The following is a 19,213-nucleotide window of genomic DNA, read 5'->3' as shown; positions in this document are numbered from 1 at the left end:
TTGCCTAAAAAAGCCTTGTTAAACACCACCAGATTTCTAATACCCAACCCGCCTTCTGAAACTGGAGTGCACACTTTAGACCATTTCACCAAATGATACTTGAACTCATCACCAATTCCTCCCCAAAGGAAATCTCGTTGTAGCTTCTCAATACGAGTACCTACACTTGCCGGGATAGGAAAAAGAGACAAAAAATACATGGGCAAGTTGGCAAGAGTACTCTTGATGAGGGTAACTCTACCTCCCTTGGAAAGGTATAACCTTTTCCAGCTGGCCAACCGACGTTCAACCTTCTCAATAACACCATCCCAGATATGAATAGATTTGTAGGAAGCCCCCAACGGAAGGCCTAGATACTTCACTGGTAGATTGGCAACCCCACACCCTAAAATATCGGCAAGACCTTCCGCTTGAACTACGTCTCCCACAAGAATTAAAGCTGACTTGGCCAAATTAACCTTCAAGCCCGAAGCAGCTTCAAACAGAAGAAAGAGGCTTCTAAGATAACGCAACTGAGCATGGCGAGCATTGCAGAAAATCAAAGTATCATCTGCAAATAACAAGTGTGAGAAGGAAACATTACCAACACTAAATCCTTCGAGTAAGCCCCCTCCTACCGCAGCTGAAATCATTCGGCTCAATGCCTCCATCACAAAAACAAACAATAAGGGTGAGAGAGGATCCCTTTGTCTCAACCCACGAGAATTGCTGAAGAATCCATTAGGAGAGCCATTAACCATCACTGAGAATCTCACAGAGGATATACAATGTTTTATCCAAGAGCACCATTTTTCCCCAAATCCACATCTCCTCAATACAAACAAGAGAAAATCCCAATTAATATGATCATAAGCTTTTTCCAGATCCATTTTGCACATGACTCCAGGCTCCCCAGATCTTAATCTACTATCCAGACATTCATTAGCAATAAGTATTGGGTCCAAAATTTGTCTCCCCTTGACGAAGGCGCTTTGAGATTTAGAAATAACCTTTTCCAAAACCGTCTTAAGTCTATTTGCTAGAACTTTGGCAATGATTTTGTAAACTCCACCCACAAGACTAATAGGCCGAAAGTCTTTTAAATCTTTAGCACCTGGAATCTTCGGGATAAGAGAAATGAACGAAGCATTGAGACTCTTTTCGAAAGAACCCCCGATAAAAAACTCCCGAAACACCTCCATAATGTCCCCCCTCAAAACATCCCTTTGAAGAAGGCCATAGAAAAGCCATCAGGACCTGGCGCCTTATCTCCATCCATTGCTGAAACTACATTCCTGACCTCCTCCTCAAAAGCTCTCTCCATCCAACTGGCCTAAGACTCTAGAATAGAATCAAAGGAGATACCCTCAACCGAAGGCCTCCACCTGCACTGCTCCGTAAACAGTTTCTTGTAGAACTTGACGATGTGCACACCGATTTTTGACTGATCAGAGGATAGAGAGTCCCCTATCACTAAGGAGTTCAAAGAATTGTACCTTCTACTGGAATTGGCTATAGAATGGATGAATTTAGTGCACTTTTCCCCTTCCTTTAACCACAGCATCCTAGATTTCTGCCTCCAACTCACCTCCTCCAAAAGAGAACACTTCTCTAACTCTTTGACAGTCTCAGCCTTTCTCAAGATCTCCTCTTCCCCTATTGCCCTTCTTTCTTCAATAACATTGAAAGCCTGAATACCTTCGGTTAGCTTCCTCTTGTTTTGCTCTATGTTGCCAAACACCTCATCGTTCCATTTCTTCAAATCCTGCTTCAAAGCCTTCAGCTTACACGCTAGAACAAAGCTAGACGAACCTTGGAACGAGTAAGAATCCCACCACTGTTTTACCAAACCCACGAACCCTTCTTCCTTGAGCCACATGTTTTCAAACTTAAAAGGCCTTCTCCCTCTAGAAACATCGCCGCAATCAAGGAGTATCGGAAAATGGTCCGAAATAAGGCGAGAAAGCCTCTTTTGCGAAACCAAAGGAAACTGGGCTTCCCAATCATGTGACACTAGAAAGCGGTCAATCCTTGACCACATAGGAGGATCTTGAGCAATCGACCAAGTAGAGGAGCCTCCAGCTAGGGGGAGATCTACGAGGCTTTGGTCTGCAATAAAATCCGAAAACTCAATCATAGTCGAGCAAAGACGAACGTCACCAGATCTTTCACTCGGAAAGCGTGTAACATTGAAGTCTCCCCCTATACACCACGACAGACTCCACCAACTACACAAACCAGCCAACTCATCCCAAAGATGTCTTCGATCGAACCCAGAATTCGGGCCATAAACCCCTGCAAAGGCCCAGACAAAATTATCCGCAACGTTCTTGAAGGAGACTGCGAGAGTGAATTCCTCCCACAATCCGATGTTCATATTTATAGATCTTGTTCTATAGATAGGATTGTAATGGGCAATTACCTTTAGAATTCCGATGGCTAAAAAACGTTTTTAGAATTCCGATGTTCATCATTTTTTTTTTACGGAATCTTGAAATTGGATACAAATCTCTTCTCGTAGTCATTATTTAGTCTTGAAATGAAACAAATGAAAATGATAGTAGTTTTTATTTAGTATTATATGCAATAGAGAATCGAGTTCTTAACATGCAAATGTCTTTTTCTTGAATTATTTTTATATCGTTTTGTAGAACTTTTACCGGTTAAAAATTCTTGTTTAAATATTGGAAAATAAAAGATTGATTTGAGGGTAATGTTTTTGACTTTCAACCAAAAAAATAAAAAATAAGAACTGAAAATAAAAATTTCTTGGTGCGGTACGTGTACAATTTTGATGTTCATCACAATTTTCTTTTACAGATTCTTATCATTGGTTATTTCGTTACCTCACAACACTATACAATTGTCTTCGAATATAGTAGTAACCGTTAACTGCAGAAATGAAAGAAAAAAGTAAACGATAGTTGTTGTTTTTTTTTTTTAATTTATTATTATTATTATTATACGCAATAGAGAATATAGTTCTTGACATTGAAACTTCTATTCGTTGAATTTCTATACAATTGAAGGGTCATAATATGTTCTAGAGGTATTGATTTTAAACTTGAGGTTTGATAGCTAGAGAGTTCAACAGTTTTTGTATTGTTAGAAGCTGTACACAATTGATTGAACGAATTAATTCATTAATTAATTTTTTCATTTTTAATTGTTGTTGTTTTCTTCACCGTGTAATGATAAGATCTAAGTATTAGTGTAGTGTTATTAAATAATTTCGTATGCGGCTTAATTTAATCTGTTTTTGTTGTATAGCGGCAACTGGTTTAGGCGTGCGTAGTAAGTGCGGCCCGCTTCCTGGCTGTACTCCTATTACTTGCAGGACAAAATGTGAAGATGGTTATGGCAAGGGGACTGGGTTTACATGTGCGGAGCCAAACGTTTGTTGTTGCATTTACAACGCAAGTGTTCTTGCTTGACGAACAACAATTGAGTTCCCTCAACCTCGTGGAATAGGGTTATCTTTGATTGCTTAAATGAAATAAGATGAAAATGGAAGTGGTGGAGATAGTTGTTGAGAATAAATTTCAATGAATAAAGCAAATATATGCTATTTTCAGCAACATTTTATAGCACTTTTTGGCAAAAATATTTCAAACACCAAATTCCTCAACCGATAAATGTTCGGTCCAAAATAAATTGTAATAATAAGTAACACTCAACAGAAATTCCTAACAAGGCTTTAACAAGCACTATCAGTTTCGTTATCGATCTTTAGATATAGATTGAAAAATGGAAACTAATCCACGATCCACTTGCAAACAAAGGATAAGGATTTTGTGTGAAAGAAGAGAAAGTGTAACACAACTGAATAAACGCTATTTTATTTTTTATAGAGTAAACAACGTCATTTTACTATAGGAATATAATTAGAAACATGAGTAATTCTAAGTGTCACCCTATTGTCCACCTTCTGTATCCCAAAAACGGATGTGGCAATTTAAATCACCGATGTTGTTCCCTCTGTGCGAACGATGAATTTTCTTTTCTGAAAGAAGAAATAAAGAATAAATAAACAAACGATCCGAGGATGGATATTTTTACAAATTCTGTTAAATTTTGACCAACACCTAAATCCTTACAGTTTGTTCTTCTTTCTTTTTTCTTTTTCTTGAAAAAAACGGTTTTGGGTTTTGGTCAAATGCTGATTTAAAATGCCACTTCAATTTTGGGTGGAGCACAAGGTGAACCTGGGGCTGATATATAGAGCATTTCTCATAGATATAATTCAAATAGTTTTAGACTTAAAAGGAGAAAAGGTATAGTTAGACTACTATGTCGTTATAATCGTATGAATTGATAGACAAACAAAACGACATAATATCACGATCCGCTTCCAAACGAACGATGTGGTCTGTGGTTGAAGTGAATTAGAAAGTCGAATATAACCACGCACAAATTTAAGAAATCAATTCTGTGAGAATTTTTTTTTATGGAAGTTTGTCAAAAAAAATTAAAGCCATTACGTTTTGAGGAAGCAAAATCTAAATTTTTCTTGATTAAATACAAAATTTATACTTTTATTTTTTTTTTCGATCTACGTATGTTATTTTACCTTCTAGACATTATATTCAATTGTTTCCTTAGTATGCGGGAAAAACTGTAATAATTTGAAAAACCAAACAAGAAGACAATTATTTCGAACAATATTTTTTGTATAAATCATTGCTTTCTAAAAGAAAAAATTGCTTATTTTGTTTAGGGTCAATATTTTGTTGATTTCTTTCTTTTTCTGTAAGTTATTTTTTTGTTAATTTATAGATACAATTTCTCTTTATTCCACTAGCGTATTTCTTTATTCTATTCTTGGGTTTCATTTTATGAACCATTTCACCAACTCTTGTAAGTCAAATTTGTTTCCTTATTTATTTCTCATTTTACGTTTCTTATCAAATTTTTTCGATTCCACTACCTATTTGGAAAAAAATTTTCACACTTTGAAATCGTTCACCTTCAAATATCTAGATCCAAATATGAATGACGATTAGGGTTTGGAGAAAGCGTATAATGAATGGTGTTGGTGCTTATAAGCGTATAATGAATGGTGTTGGTGCTTATAAGCGTATAAGCGTATAATGAATGGTGTTGGTGCTAGATCCAAATTTTTCTTCTTTTTTTTTCTCTTTTTTTTTTTTTGGTTCACTCATCTGGGTTTTGCATGGATTTGTTGGTTTTGGTGCTTGATTTAGGTTGTGTATTAAATCAGCCCCCCTTTTTTTTTACCCATAAAATCAATAGCTCCTTTTAGCATACACATTCATTAAATTGGTTAATAAGAGTGTATTTTGTGGATTGGAGATAGAACCGAGTTATGGGTATTCATTCTTTGGAGGATGTTTTCAATTTACAAGTTTATCATTTGGGTATTGATTTTTTTTGGGTGTGTGTTCTGTAGCTTTCTATTGAATGGGAAAGGAGTACAAGGAAAGAATAATGTTTCCATGGTTTGTTTTTAGTTGCACTTGACTAGGTACAATTTGATTGTCTTGTATAAAATTAATTATTTGATGTTTTATTTTTTTCTTTCTTTCTATAAGGCAATTGATTATTGTTTTAGGTATTGATTTGGGTATTGATTTTTGTGTGTGTGTGTGTTCTGTAGCTTTCTATTGAATGGGAAAGGTCAAGGAAAGAATAATGTTTCCATGGTTTGTTTTTAGTTGCACTTGACTAGGTACAATATGATTGTCTTGTATAAAATTAATTATTTGATGCTTTATTTTTTTCTTTCTTTCTATAAGGCAATTGATTATTGTTTTAGGTATTGATTTTTTTGTGTGTGTGTGTTCTGTAGCTTTCTATTGAATGGGAAAGGTGTACAAGGAAAGAATAATGTTTCCATGGTTTGTTTTTAGTTGCACTTGACTAGGTACAATCTGATTGTCTTGTATAAAATTAATTATTTGATGCTTTATTTTTTTCTTTCTTTCTATAAGGCAATTGATTATTGTTTTAGGTATTGATTTGGGTATTGATTTTTGTGTGTGTGTGTGTTCTGTAGCTTTCTATTGAATGGGAAAGGTGCACAAGGAAAGAATAATGTTTCCATGGTTTGTTTTTAGTTCAACTTGACTAGGTACAATCTGATTGTCTTGTATAAAATTAATTATTTGATGTTTTATTTTTTTCTTTCTTTCTATAAGGCAATTGATTATTGTTTTAGGTTCCCTTTGACTTTCTACATTGAATCTAAATGTTGGCACCCATTTTGATTAAAACTCACTCTATCTTTTGTGTATTTAGTTGCTTATTGTAGCCAACTTTTCCTAAATGAACTTTTCAAGCTCACGCTTGGAGATTGAGGGCGAAGATGATTCTCTGTTTACACAGATTCCAAATGATGTTGCTTTGACCCACCAAGATGACCCTCAAATTGGTTAGGCTATAAACTTTTGTTTGCTTTTTAATTTTGCTTCGACTCGGTGATTGTATGATTTATTGTTTCATTGTTATTGTTTCTTCTAAACTTTCTATTCTTATTCTTATTATTATTTTTTTATATATAGATGGAAATCTAAATGTATGTGATTTAGAGATGGATGATAAGGAGGACACTGACGCACAATACAAGATTATAGATGGGGATGAAAAAGTTGAAGAACCCAAGGAGTTAATGGTGTTTAGTTCGGAGGAAGAAGTTTGCTTATATTATAGGACATATGCTAAGCAAGTGGGTTTTGGTGTGGTAAAAAGAGGCAAGAAAAAGAGCAAAGGTGGTGGTGTAAAATACATCACCCTTGCATGTGCTCTCGTCAAGGCACTATAGAAAGCAACACATCATCAAATGCTGTGAAGCCAAATCCAACAATTAAAACGGGGTGTAAGGCAAAGATCAATGCGCGGCGGGTCGTTGATGGAAAGTGGTTTCTGACTACAGTTGTGGTTGAGCATAATCATTGTTTAAGCCCAGGCAAAGCAAGGTTTTGTAGATGCAATAAGAATTTAGATTTTGCTGCGAAAAGAAGGCTTGAACTAAATGATAAAGCTGGAATACGTCCATGTAAGAATTTTAACTCATTGGTTGTTGAAATGGGGGGTTATGACAATCTTGTCTTTGGAGAGAAAGATTACCGGAATTTTATTGACAAGGCAAGAGATCTTCTGCTTGGCAAAGGAGGCGCTGTTTTGTTTAAATGCAAAAAACCTCTTTAGAGGTCAAGACTCAAGACTGACCAAATTTTCTTTTTACGGAGCAGGCAGCTAAGAAGAGAGAAAGATTTGGTTTCTGCTGTACTTTGAATCGTTCTCTTGCTTCCATTTTTTTAGAGATATAAATGTGTATATCTAAAGGGAAGTGCGAATAGATCATATGAACCAATGGTGGCTTTCTACCATGTTTTGTATCATCAGCATGTATGCCTCCCAATGAAAGTTATGCCCGTTTTTGTAATTGTACATCGTCTCTTCTTTTCTTTTTCTTTTTTTTTAAACATAAATTTTCTGGTAAAAAAGCGGATTAATGCATATTAGTCAATGTATCAAATCTTGTGTTTGTACCCTCCAATCTAGCATATTGAATTTTACAGAATAATATGTTAAATTTGAGCTCAAAGTCCTACATGAAAGAATTGTGTATACACAATTGCAGCTCCATACAGACAAAAGTGAAATAAATTAACAATGACAAAGTGAACGTGATTTCATCTTAAACATATTCACATCTTTCTACTTGTGGTTCTAAAACCAGACTTTGTTAATTTTGGGCTCAATGCTGCAAAATAATGCACATCATTGTTTTTAATAAATTTGAATCAAACTGAAACAGAGACATAGAATCCATGGAAATGATGCAATTTAATAAACCTTTGTTTTTATCCAACAAAATGCCACCATATTTCAATAGCAAAATACAGACCATCAAAATACTTTGAATTCACATCATTACTCCTTACAACATCCACTACAACTAAATATAACCAAAAACCACTCTATTACAAAATGCAACTTGTTAGGATGCTTTCTTGTGTGGCCCTTGTCATAATTTGTCTTCCTTCACTGAATTGAAAGTATCAAGTGCACATCCTGAATTGAATTGCTGCTGAACAATAGTACAATTCAAATAACAATAAGTAAAATCCAGAAAACAAGAACATAAAAAAAATGTAAAGTTCATTCACAAATGGTATAAAGAATAGCTTACCAAAAACAATGGAAACCATTTGGACAACATCACTTGTAGACATCCATAGCAAGTCTAATTAGCGCTTCAAATTGGCAACTACTCTACAATCAAATCCACAAACAAAAATATTAATTTCTAATCGTTTTCCAAACTACAAATTTGTCAAACTCATCCAATAAGCATCCAAAAACCTCATAAAACCCATACCCAACGTGCTAGGGCTCGAAAAACATAAAGTTTACATGGAAAATGATTTGGGAATTTGTCTCTAATTAGTTTAATTGTCCAGAACTAATGATAAACATAATATTTCACGAACACAGATCCCATCAATTTCTCACAAATCCAAGGTCAGTTTTGGAGATGCATAACAAAAACATTGGAGGAGATGTAATGCAATAGATACAGGAAGTGGATTGCAGAATATAGGCAGGGCAAAAACCCATATCCAATATTCATTCAAAACACCCATACCGAGAAATCAAAAAAAAAAATCATGGATAAATCACATAGAGAGAGAAATCAAGAAAAACCCATGAACATATCTGTGGAATTCTTGGATCGTGGTCACTAAGAGCACTAGCAGCAGATTCCCAACCGTTTTCCCTATATTTAGGGAACAAAACTACTTTTTGCTTCCCTATAAAAAAATACTCCACAATAGATTCCCTTACATTTCCCTATATCAATTAAATATTATTTTTTTACTCTTATTTTATTCTTTTTCTCTCTTTCCTACTTTTTCTCTCTTCCCTATATCAATTAATTACTCTTCTTTTATATTAAAATAATACATAGGGAATGAATAGTAGACATGTATACATTGGGAATCAATATTCATTCCCAACCCCATCATCTAAATATAGGGCATCTGCTGTGGGAGGTTTTTTGATGTTTTTCATGAAATTTTCCCTCAATATAGGGAAGGGAACCAATATAGGGTAACTGCTACTAGTGCTCTAAGATAACACATGTTTAGAGCAAGTAACACCAATCCAAGGAAAAAATCTGTCGTTTCTAAAAAAAAACATAACAACCCCAAAAACCGAAAAAAAAAAAAAAAAAAAAAAAAAAAAAAAAAAAAAAACCTTACCTTCAAGAACAAAACCAAATCTTCAAGAAAAAATCTAACTTTAAACAAGCCCATTTCTTACCTACCCATATCGAGAAATTACTTCAAAAACCCATACCCAACGGTCGGCAGGCCTTTCGTCTTGGTGGCCGACGCTCGGTCAGTGGAGATTTGGGAATTGGGTCCGAGAGAAATGTGTCCGACAGAGAGATCGAGGTGGTCTGCAGTGGTCTGAGAAGGACGGTGTTGGTCGGTGGATTGGACGGCGCTCGGACAGTTTATGGGCGGTGGAGGAAATGGGGGGAGATTTGGGAAAGGGTCTAGAACTCTCTCGACAACCGGGTTTTCACCTTCAGTTTGGTTTAATTTTTTTTTTTTATAAAAAAAATAAAATAAAAAGGCTGACGTGGACAGAGCCATGTCAGCATAGTCGTAGCCCGGTCGTAACCGGGTCTACGAAACAGACTTTCTCTTGTTTTTATCCTCTTTTATCTGTATGGACATGAACTTTTTTGTTCTTTTAACATGCAACAACAGAGGCTTCAATTTCTGGAAAAGGACAATAGAACATTATTTTGACAAGCAGTTTTAATTAGCTTCATATCTTTTATATTTAATTTTTTTTTATCTAAGATCAATATTCTCATATTTTCTAGCCATTACCGTGGCTTAATTTATCAATTAATACACGGTCTTTCCTTGTTGGACTTATATGCTTCCATACTCTATTATTTGTTTTCCTCTTTTTTTGATTTATTCACATATTCTTTTGTCTCGCTGTCTTTCGTGTATGGATATCATGGTTTTTTTTTTTTTTTAATTTTTCTATTTCCTTTCCTTTTAAGTGTTTGATTTTTCAGCTAACTTATTTGAAATTGTTATTTATTTTCTTATATCTTTCCATAAAAATTACGGTGTTTGCTAAAAATATATTAGGCTAGCTCTTTGCTATATATGCTAGAGAAATCACTACATTTTTCTATTACTTTGTTGTTAAGCTGAACTGTTGTTCTTCAAGTTTTTTTCTCAACGTGAAGTATTCTACAACTTTCTCCCTTCTTTTCGTGACGCTCCTAGTTTTCTCACTTGGTAATTCGTCGCATCCTTCATTTCAATGCTTCTTCCTTTTCTTTTTTTGTTACATGTGTATACATTAGAATATTAAATTCTCTTCGAATATAGTAGTCACTATTTTGTTTTGAGATAAAAGAAAAAGGCTAATGATAGTAGGGTTTTTTTTTTAAGTATTTATATTATATGCAATATAGAATAGAATTCTTAACACTCAAAATTTTCTCTGTTGAATTTGTTTATATCGTTGTTTAAAGTTTCTTAACACGTACAAATCCTTGTTTAATTATCAAAAAATAAAAGATTGAATTGAGAGTATGGTTTTTAACTTTCATCCACTAAATAAAATAAATAAATAAATTCTTGTTGTGTGACGCTTACAATTCCGATGTTCATCATTCTTTTTTTTACAGAATCTTATAATTGGTTCTTTTGTTACAATCACAACACGATACAAATCTCTTCTCGTAGTCATTATTTAGTCTTGAAATGAAACAAAAGAAAATGATAGTGGTTTTTTTTTAGTATTGTATGCAATAGAGAATCGAGTTCTTAACATCCAAATGTCTTTTTCTTGAATTAGTTTTATATCGTTTTGTAGAACTTTTACCAGTTAAAAATTCTTGTTTAAATATTGGAAAATAAAAGATTGATTTGAGGGTAACGTTTTTGACTTTCAACCAAAAAAATAAAAAATAAGAACTGAAAATAAAAATTTCTTGGTGCGGTACGTGTACAATTTTGATGTCCATCACAATTTTCTTTTACAGATTCTTATCATTGGTTATTTCGTTACCTCACAACACTATACAATTGTCTTCCAATATAGTAGTAACTGTTAACTGCAGAAATGAAAGAAAAAAGTAAACGATAGTTGTTTTTTTTTTTTTTTTATTTATTATTATTATTATTATACGCAATAGAGAATATAGTTCTTGACATTGAAACTTCTATTCGTTGAATTTCTATACAATTGAAGGGTCATAATATGTTCTAGAGGTATTGATTTTAAACTTGAGGGTTGATAGATAGAGAGTTCAACAGCTTTTGTATTGTTAGAAGCTGTACACAATTGATTGAACGAATTAATTCATTAATTAATTTTTTCATTTTTAATTGTGGTTGTTTTCTTCACCGTGTAATGATAAGATCTAAGTATTAGTGCAGTGTAATTAAATAATTTCGTATGCGGCTTAATTTAATCTGTTTTTGTTGTATAGCGGCAACTGGTTTAGGCGTGCGTAGTAAGTGCGGCCCGCTTCCTGGCTGTACTCATATTACTTGCAGGACAAAATGTGAAGACGGTTATGGCAAGGGGACTGGGTTTACATGTGGGGAGCCAAACGTTTGTTGTTGCATTTACAACGCAAGTGTTCTTGCTTGACGAACAACAATTGATTTCCCTCAACCTCGTGGAATAGGGTTATCTTTGATTGCTTAACAAATGTATCGATTTGGTCTCAAGTAGATGAAAGAAATAAATGAAATAGGATGAAAATGGAAGTGGTGGAGATAGTTGTTGAGAATAAATTTCAATGAATAAAGCAAATATATGCTATTTTCAGGAACATTTTATAGCACTTTTTGGCAAAAATATTTCAAACACCAAATTCCTCAACCGATAAATGTTCGGTCCAAAATAAATTGTAATAATAAGTAACACTCACGAGAAATTCCTAACAAGGCTTTAACAAGCACTATCAGTTTCGTTATCGATCTTTAGATATAGATTGAAAAATGGAAACTAATCCACGATCCACTTGCAAACGAAGGATAAGGATTGTGTGTGAAAGAAGAGAAAGTGTAACACAACTGAATAAACGCTATTTTATTTTTTATGGAGTAAACAATGTCATTTTACTATAGGAATATAATTAGAAACATGACTAATTCTAAGTGTCACCCTATTGTCCACCTTGTGTATCCCAAAAACGGATGTGGCAATTTAAATCACCGATGTTGTTCCCTCTGAGTGAACGATGAATTTTCTTTTCTGAAAGAAGAAATAAAGAATAAATAAACAAACGATCCGAGGATGGATATTTTTACAAATTCTGTTAAATTTTGACTAACACCTAAATCCTTACAGTTTGTTCTTCTTTCTTTTTTCTTTTTCTTGAAAAAAACAGTTTTGGGTTTTGGTCAAATGCTGATTTAAAATTCCACTTCAATTTTGGGTGGAGCACAAGGTGAACCTGGGCCTGATATATAGAGCATTACTCATAGATATAATTCAAATAGTTTTAGACTTAAAAGGAGAAAAGTATAGTTATACTACTATGTCGTTATAATTGTTTGAATTGATAGACAAACAAATCTACATAATATCACGATCCGCTTCCAAACGAACGATGTGGTCTGTGGTTGAATTGAATTAGAAAGTCGAATATAACCACGCACAAATTTAAGAAATAAATTCTGTGCGAATTTTTTTTTATGGAAGTTTGTCAAAAAAAATTAAAGCCATTACGTTTTGAAGAAGCAAAATCTAAATTTTTCTTGATTAAATACAATTTTTTTTTTCGATCTACGTAGGTTATTTTACCTTCTAGACATTATATTCAATTGTTTCTTTAGTATGCGGGAAAAACTGTAATAATTTGAAAAACCAAACAAGAGGACGATTATTTCGAACAATATTTTTTGTATAAATCATTGCTTTCTAAAAGAAAAAATTGCTTATTTTGTTTAGGGTCAATATTTTGTTGTTTTCTTTCTTTTTATGAAAGTTATTTTTCGTTAATTTATAGATACAATTTCTCTTTTTTCCACTAACGTATTTCTTTATTCTATTCTTGGGTTTCATTTTATGAAACATTTCACCAACTCTTGTAAGTCATATTTGTTTCCTTATTTATTTCTCATTTTACCTTTCTTATCAAATTTTTTCGATTCCCCCCTATTTGGAAAATTTTTTTCACACTTTGAAATCGTTCACCATCAAATATCTAGATCCAAATATGAATGACGATTAGTTTTTGGAGAAAGCGTATAATGAATGGTGTGTGGAAATCATAAAAGGCACTAATTAAATGGGAGAGTAAAGAAAAGGAAACAAACTTGGTTTTTGGAAAAAGATTTTTTTTAAAAAAAAGGAAAAAAGTAATGCAAACTTTTACAAGCTTTTCATGGAAAATAATCGTGATTGTCTGGTATAAAAAATTTTCTTTCAATTTAGTTGTATTTGTTTTTATCCTCTTTTATCTGTATGGACATGAACTTTTTTGTTCTTTTAACATGCAACAACAGAGGCTTCAAGTTCTTGAAAAGGACAATAGAACATTATTTTGACAAGCAGTTTTAATTAACTCCATATCTTTTATATTTAATTTTTTTTTATCTAAGATCAATATTCTCATATTTTGTTTATATCGTTGTTTAAAGTTTCTTAACACGTACAAATCCCTGTTTAATAATCAGAAAATAAAAGATTGAATTGAGTGTATGGTTTTTAACTTTAATCCATTAAATAAAATAAATAAATAAATTCTTGTTGTGTGACGCATACAATTCCGATGTTCATCATATTTTTTTTTACAGAATCTTATAATTGGTTTTTTAGTTTCAATCACAACACGATACAAATCTCTTCTCGTAGTCATTATTTAGTCTTGAAATGAAACAAAAGAAAATGATAGTAGTTTTTTTTTAGTATTATATGCAATAGAGAATCGAGTTCTTAACATCCAAAAGTCTTTTTCTTGAATTATTTTTATATCGTTTTGTAGAACTTTTACTGGTTAAAAATCCTTGTTTAAATATTGGAAAATAAAAGATTGATTTGAGGGTAACGTTTTTGACTTTCAACCAAAAAAATAAAAAATAAGAACTGAAAATAAAAATTTCTTTGTGCGGTACGTGTACAATTTTGATGTTCATCACAATTTTCTTTTACAGATTCTTATCATTGGTTATTTCGTTACCTCACAACACTATACAATTGTCTTCCAATATAGTAGTAACTGTTAACTGCAGAAATGAAAGAAAAAAGTAAATGATAGTTGGTTTTTTTTATTATTATTATTATTATTATTATTATTATTATACGCAATAGAGAATATAGTTCTTGACATTGAAACTTCTATTCGTTGAATTTCTATACAATTGAAGGGTCATAATATGTTCTAGAGGCATTGATTTTAAACTTGAGGGTTGATAGCTAGAGAGTTCAACAACTTTTGTATTGTTAGAAGATGTACACAATTGATTGAACGAATTAATTCATTAATTAATTTTTTCATTTTTAGTTGTTGTAGTTTTCTTCACCGTGTAATGATATGATCTAAGTATTAGTGCAGTGTAATTAAATAATTTCGTATGCGGCTTAATTTAATCTGTTTTTGTTGTATAGCGGCAACTGGTTTAGGCGTGCGTAGTAAGTGCGGCCCGCTTCCTGGCTGTACTCCTATTACTTGCAGGACAAAATGTGAAGAAGGTTATGGCAAGGGGACTGGGTTTACATGTGCGGAGCCAAACGTTTGTTGTTGCATTTACAACGCAAGTGTTCTTGCTTGACGAACAACAATTGAGTTCCCTCAACCTCGTGGAATAGGGTTGTCTTTGATTGCTTAACAAATGTATCGATTTGGTCTCAAGTAGATGAAAGAAATAAATGAAATAAGATGAAATTGGAAGTGGTGGAGATAGTTGTTTAGAATAAATTTCAATGAATAAAGCAAATATATGCTATTTTCAGCAACATTTTATAGCACTTTTTGTCAAAAATATTTCAAACACCAAATTCCTCAACTGATAAATATTCGGTCCATAATAAATTGTAATAATAAGTAACACTCACGAGAAATTCCTAACATGGCTTCAACAAGCACTATCAGTTTCGTTATCGATCTTTAGATATAGATTGAAAAATGGAAACTAATCCACGATCCACTTGCAAACGAAGGATAAGGATTGTGTGTGAAAGCAGAGAAAGTGTAACACAACTGAATAAACGCTATTTTATTTTTTATGGAGTAAACAATGTCATTTTACTATAGGAATATAATTAAAAACATGAGTAATTCTAAGTGTCACCCTATTGTCCACCATGTGTATCCCAAAAACGGATGTGGCAATTTAAATCACCGATGTTGTTCCTCTGTGTGAACGATGAATTTTCTTTTCTGAAAGAAGAAATAAAGAATAAATAAACAAACGATACGAGGATGGATATTTTTACAAATTCTGTTAAATTTTGACCAACACCTAAATCCTTACAGTTTGTTCTTCTTTCTTTTTTCTTTTTCTTGAAAAAAACGGTTTTGGGTTTTGGTCAAATGCTGATTTAAAATGCCACTTCAATTTTGGGTGGAGCACAAGGTGAACCTGGGGCTGATATATAGAGCATTACTCATAGATATAATTCAAATAGTTTTAGACTTAAAAGGAGAAAAGGTATAGTTTGACTACTATGTCGTTATAATCGTATGAATTGATAGACAAACAAAACGACATAATATCACGATCCGCTTCCAAACGAACGATGTGGTCTGTGGTTGAAGTGAATTAGAAAGTCGAATATAACCACGCACAAATTTAAGAAATAAATTCTGTGAGAATTTTTTTTTATGGAAGTTTGTCAAAAAAAAATTAAAGCCATTACATTTTGAGGAAGCAAAATCTAAATTTTTCTTGATTAAATACAAAATTTATATATATTTTTTTTCGATCTACGTATGTTATTTTACCTTCTAGACATTATATTCAGTTGTTTCTTTAGTATGCGGGAAAAACTGTAATAATTTGAAAGACCAAACAAGAGGACGATTATTTCGAACAATATTTTTTGTATAAATCATTGCTTTCTAAAAGAAAAAATTGCTTATTTTGTTTAGGGTCAATATTTTGTTGTTTTCTTTCTTTTTATGAAAGTTATTTTTCGTTAATTTATAGATACAATTTCTCTTTTTTCCACTAACGTATTTCTTTATTCTATTCTTGGGTTTCATTTTATGAAACATTTCACCAACTCTTGTAAGTCATATTTGTTTCCTTATTTATTTCTCATTTTACCTTTCTTATCAAATTTTTTCGATTCCCCCCTATTTGGAAAATTTTTTTCACACTTTGAAATCGTTCACCATCAAATATCTAGATCCAAATATGAATGACGATTAGTGTTTGGAGAAAGCGTATAATGAATGGTGTGTGGAAATCATAAACGGCACTAATTAAATGGGAGAGTAAAGAAAAGGAAACAAACTTGGTTTTTCGAAAAAGATTTTTTTTTTAAAAAAGGAAAAAAGTAAAGCAAACTTTTACAAGCTTTTCATGGAAAATAATCGTGATTGTCTGGTATAAAAAATTTTCTTTCAATTTAGTTGTATTTGTTTTTATCCTCTTTTATCTGTATGGACATGAACTTTTTTGTTCTTTTAACATGCAACAACAGAGGCTTCAAGTTCTGGAAAAGGACAATAGAACATTATTTTGACAAGCAGTTTTAATTAACTCCATATCTTTTATATTTAATTTTTTTTTATCTAAGATCAATATTCTCATATTTTCTAGCGATTACCGTGGCTTAATTTATCAATTAATACACGGTCTTTCCTTGTTGGACTTATATGCTTCCATACTCTATTATTTGTTTTCCTCTTTTTTTGATTTATTCTTTCATGTATGGATATCCTGGGTTTTTTTTTTTTTTTTTAATTTTTCTATTTCCTTTCCTGATAAGTGTTTGATTTTTCAGCTAACTTATTTGAAATTGTTATTTATTTTCTTATATCCTTCCTAAAAAATTACGGTTTTTGCTAAAAATATATTAGGCTAGCTCTTTGCTATATATGCTAGAGAAATCACTACATTTTTCTATTACTTTGTTGTTAAGCTGAACTGTTGTTGTTCACGTTTTTTTCTCAACATGAAGTATTCTACAACTTTCTCCCTTCTTTTCGTGATGCTCATAGTTTTCTCATTTGGTAATTCGTTGCATCCTTCATTTCAATGCTTCTTCCTTTTCTTTTTTTGTTACATGTGTATACATTAGAATATTAAATCTCTTCGAATATAGTAATCACTATTTCGTGTTGAGATAAAAGAAAAAGGCCAAAGATAGTAGGGTTTTTTTTTTTTATGTATTTATATTATATGCAATATAGAATAGAATTCTTAACATTCAAAATTTTGTCTATTGAATTTGTTTATATCGTTGTTTAAAGTTTCTTAACACGTACAAATCCCTGTTTAATAATCAGAAAATAAAAGATTGAATTGAGGGTATGGTTTTTAACTTTAATCCACTAAATAAAATAAATAAATAAATTCTTGTTGTGTGACGCATACAATTCCGAGGTTCATCATATTTTTTTTTACAGAATCTTATAATTGGTTTTTTAGTTACAATCACAACACGATACAAATCTCTTCTCGTAGTCATTATTTAGTTCTGAAATGAAACAAAAGAAAATGATAGTAGTTTTTTTTTAGTATTATATGCAATAGAGAATCGAGTTCTTAACATCCAAATGTCTTTTTCTTGAATTATTTTTATATCGTTTTGTAGAACTTTTACCGGTTAAAAATCCTTGTTTAAATATTGGAAAATAAAAGATTGATTTGAGGGTAACGTTTTTGACTTTCAACCAAAAAAATAAAAAATAAGAACTGAAAATAAAAATTTCTTGGTGCGGTACGTGTACAATTTTGATGTTCATCACAATTTTCTTTTACAGATTCTTATCATTGGTTATTTCGTTACCTCACAACACTATACAATTGTCTTCCAATATAGTAGTAACTGTTAACTGCAGAAATGAAAGAAAAAAGTAAACGATAGTTGTTTTTTTTTTTTTTTTTTTTATTATTATTATTATTATACGCAATAGAGAATATAGTTCTTGACATTGAAACTTCTATTCGTTGAATTTCTATACAATTGAAGGGTCATAATATGTTCTAGAGGTATTGATTTTAAACTTGAGGGGTGATAGCTAGAGAGTTCAACAGCTTTTGTATTGTTAGAAGATGTACACAATTGATTGAACGAATTAATTCATTAATTAATTTTTTCATTTTTAGTTGTTGTAGTTTTCTTCACCGTGTAATAATATGATCTAAGTATTAGTGCAGTGTAATTAAATAATTTCGTATGCGGCTTAATTTAATCTGTTTTTGTTGTATAGCGGCAACTGGTTTAGGCGTGCGTAGTAAGTGCGGACCGCTTCCTGGCTGTACTCCTATTACTTGCAGGACAAAATGTGAAGACGGTTATGGCAAGGGGACTGGGTTTACATGTGCGGAGCCAAACGTTTGTTGTTGCATTTACAACGCAAGTGTTCTTGCTTGACGAACAACAATTGAGTTCCCTCAACCTCGTGGAATAGGGTTGTCTTTGATTGCTCAACAAATGTATCGATTTGGTCTCAAGTAGATGAAAGAAATAAATGAAATAAGATGAAATTGGAAGTGGTGGAGATAGTTGTTTAGAATAAATTTCAATGAATAAAGCAAATATATGCTATTTTCAGCAACATTTTATAGCACTTTTTGGCAAAAATATTTCAAACACCAAATTCCTCAACCGATAAATGTTCGGTCCAAAATAAATTGTAATAATAAGTAACACTCACGAGAAATTCCTAACAAGGCTTCAACAAGCACTATCAGTTTCGTTATCGATCTTTAGATATAGATTGAAAAATGGAAACTAATCCACGATTCACTTGCAAACGAAGGATAAGGATTGTGTGTGAAAGAAGAGAAAGTGTAACACAACTGAATAAATGCTATTTTATTTTTTATGGAGTAAACAATGTCATTTTACTATTGGAATATAATTAGAAACATGAGTAATTCTAAGTGTCACCCTATTGTCCACCTTGTGTATCCCAAAAACGGATGTGGCAATTTAAATCACCGATGTTCTTCCCTCTGTGTGAACGATGAATTTTCTTTTCTGAAAGAAGAAATAAAGAATAAATAAACAAACGATCCGAGGATGGATATTTTTA

At 32.2% G+C, this 19,213-nt stretch overlaps 1 protein-coding gene across 1 annotated transcript; it reads right to left on the bottom strand.

The window, feature by feature from the left end:
• Positions 1–1,312: 1,312 nt before the first annotated feature.
• Positions 1,313–2,356, bottom strand: LOC133858443 (uncharacterized). The gene has a single exon (XM_062293916.1). It carries the CDS (start codon positions 2,354–2,356, stop codon positions 1,313–1,315), a length of 1,044 nt encoding a protein of 347 aa, XP_062149900.1.
• Positions 2,357–19,213: the final 16,857 nt, after the last annotated feature.

The sequence above is a fragment of the Alnus glutinosa genome, chromosome 1 (assembly GCF_958979055.1).
Source record: "Alnus glutinosa chromosome 1, dhAlnGlut1.1, whole genome shotgun sequence".
Lineage (NCBI taxonomy): Eukaryota > Viridiplantae > Streptophyta > Magnoliopsida > Fagales > Betulaceae > Alnus > Alnus glutinosa.
Note: the sequence above shows the minus strand (reverse complement) of the source record. Positions and strands in the feature narration are given on the sequence as shown.

Coding starts and splice junctions, on each gene's coding strand:
- LOC133858443 (XM_062293916.1), bottom strand. CDS start 2,356: ATGAACATCGGATTGTGGGAGGAATTCACTCTCGCAGTCTCCTTCAAG.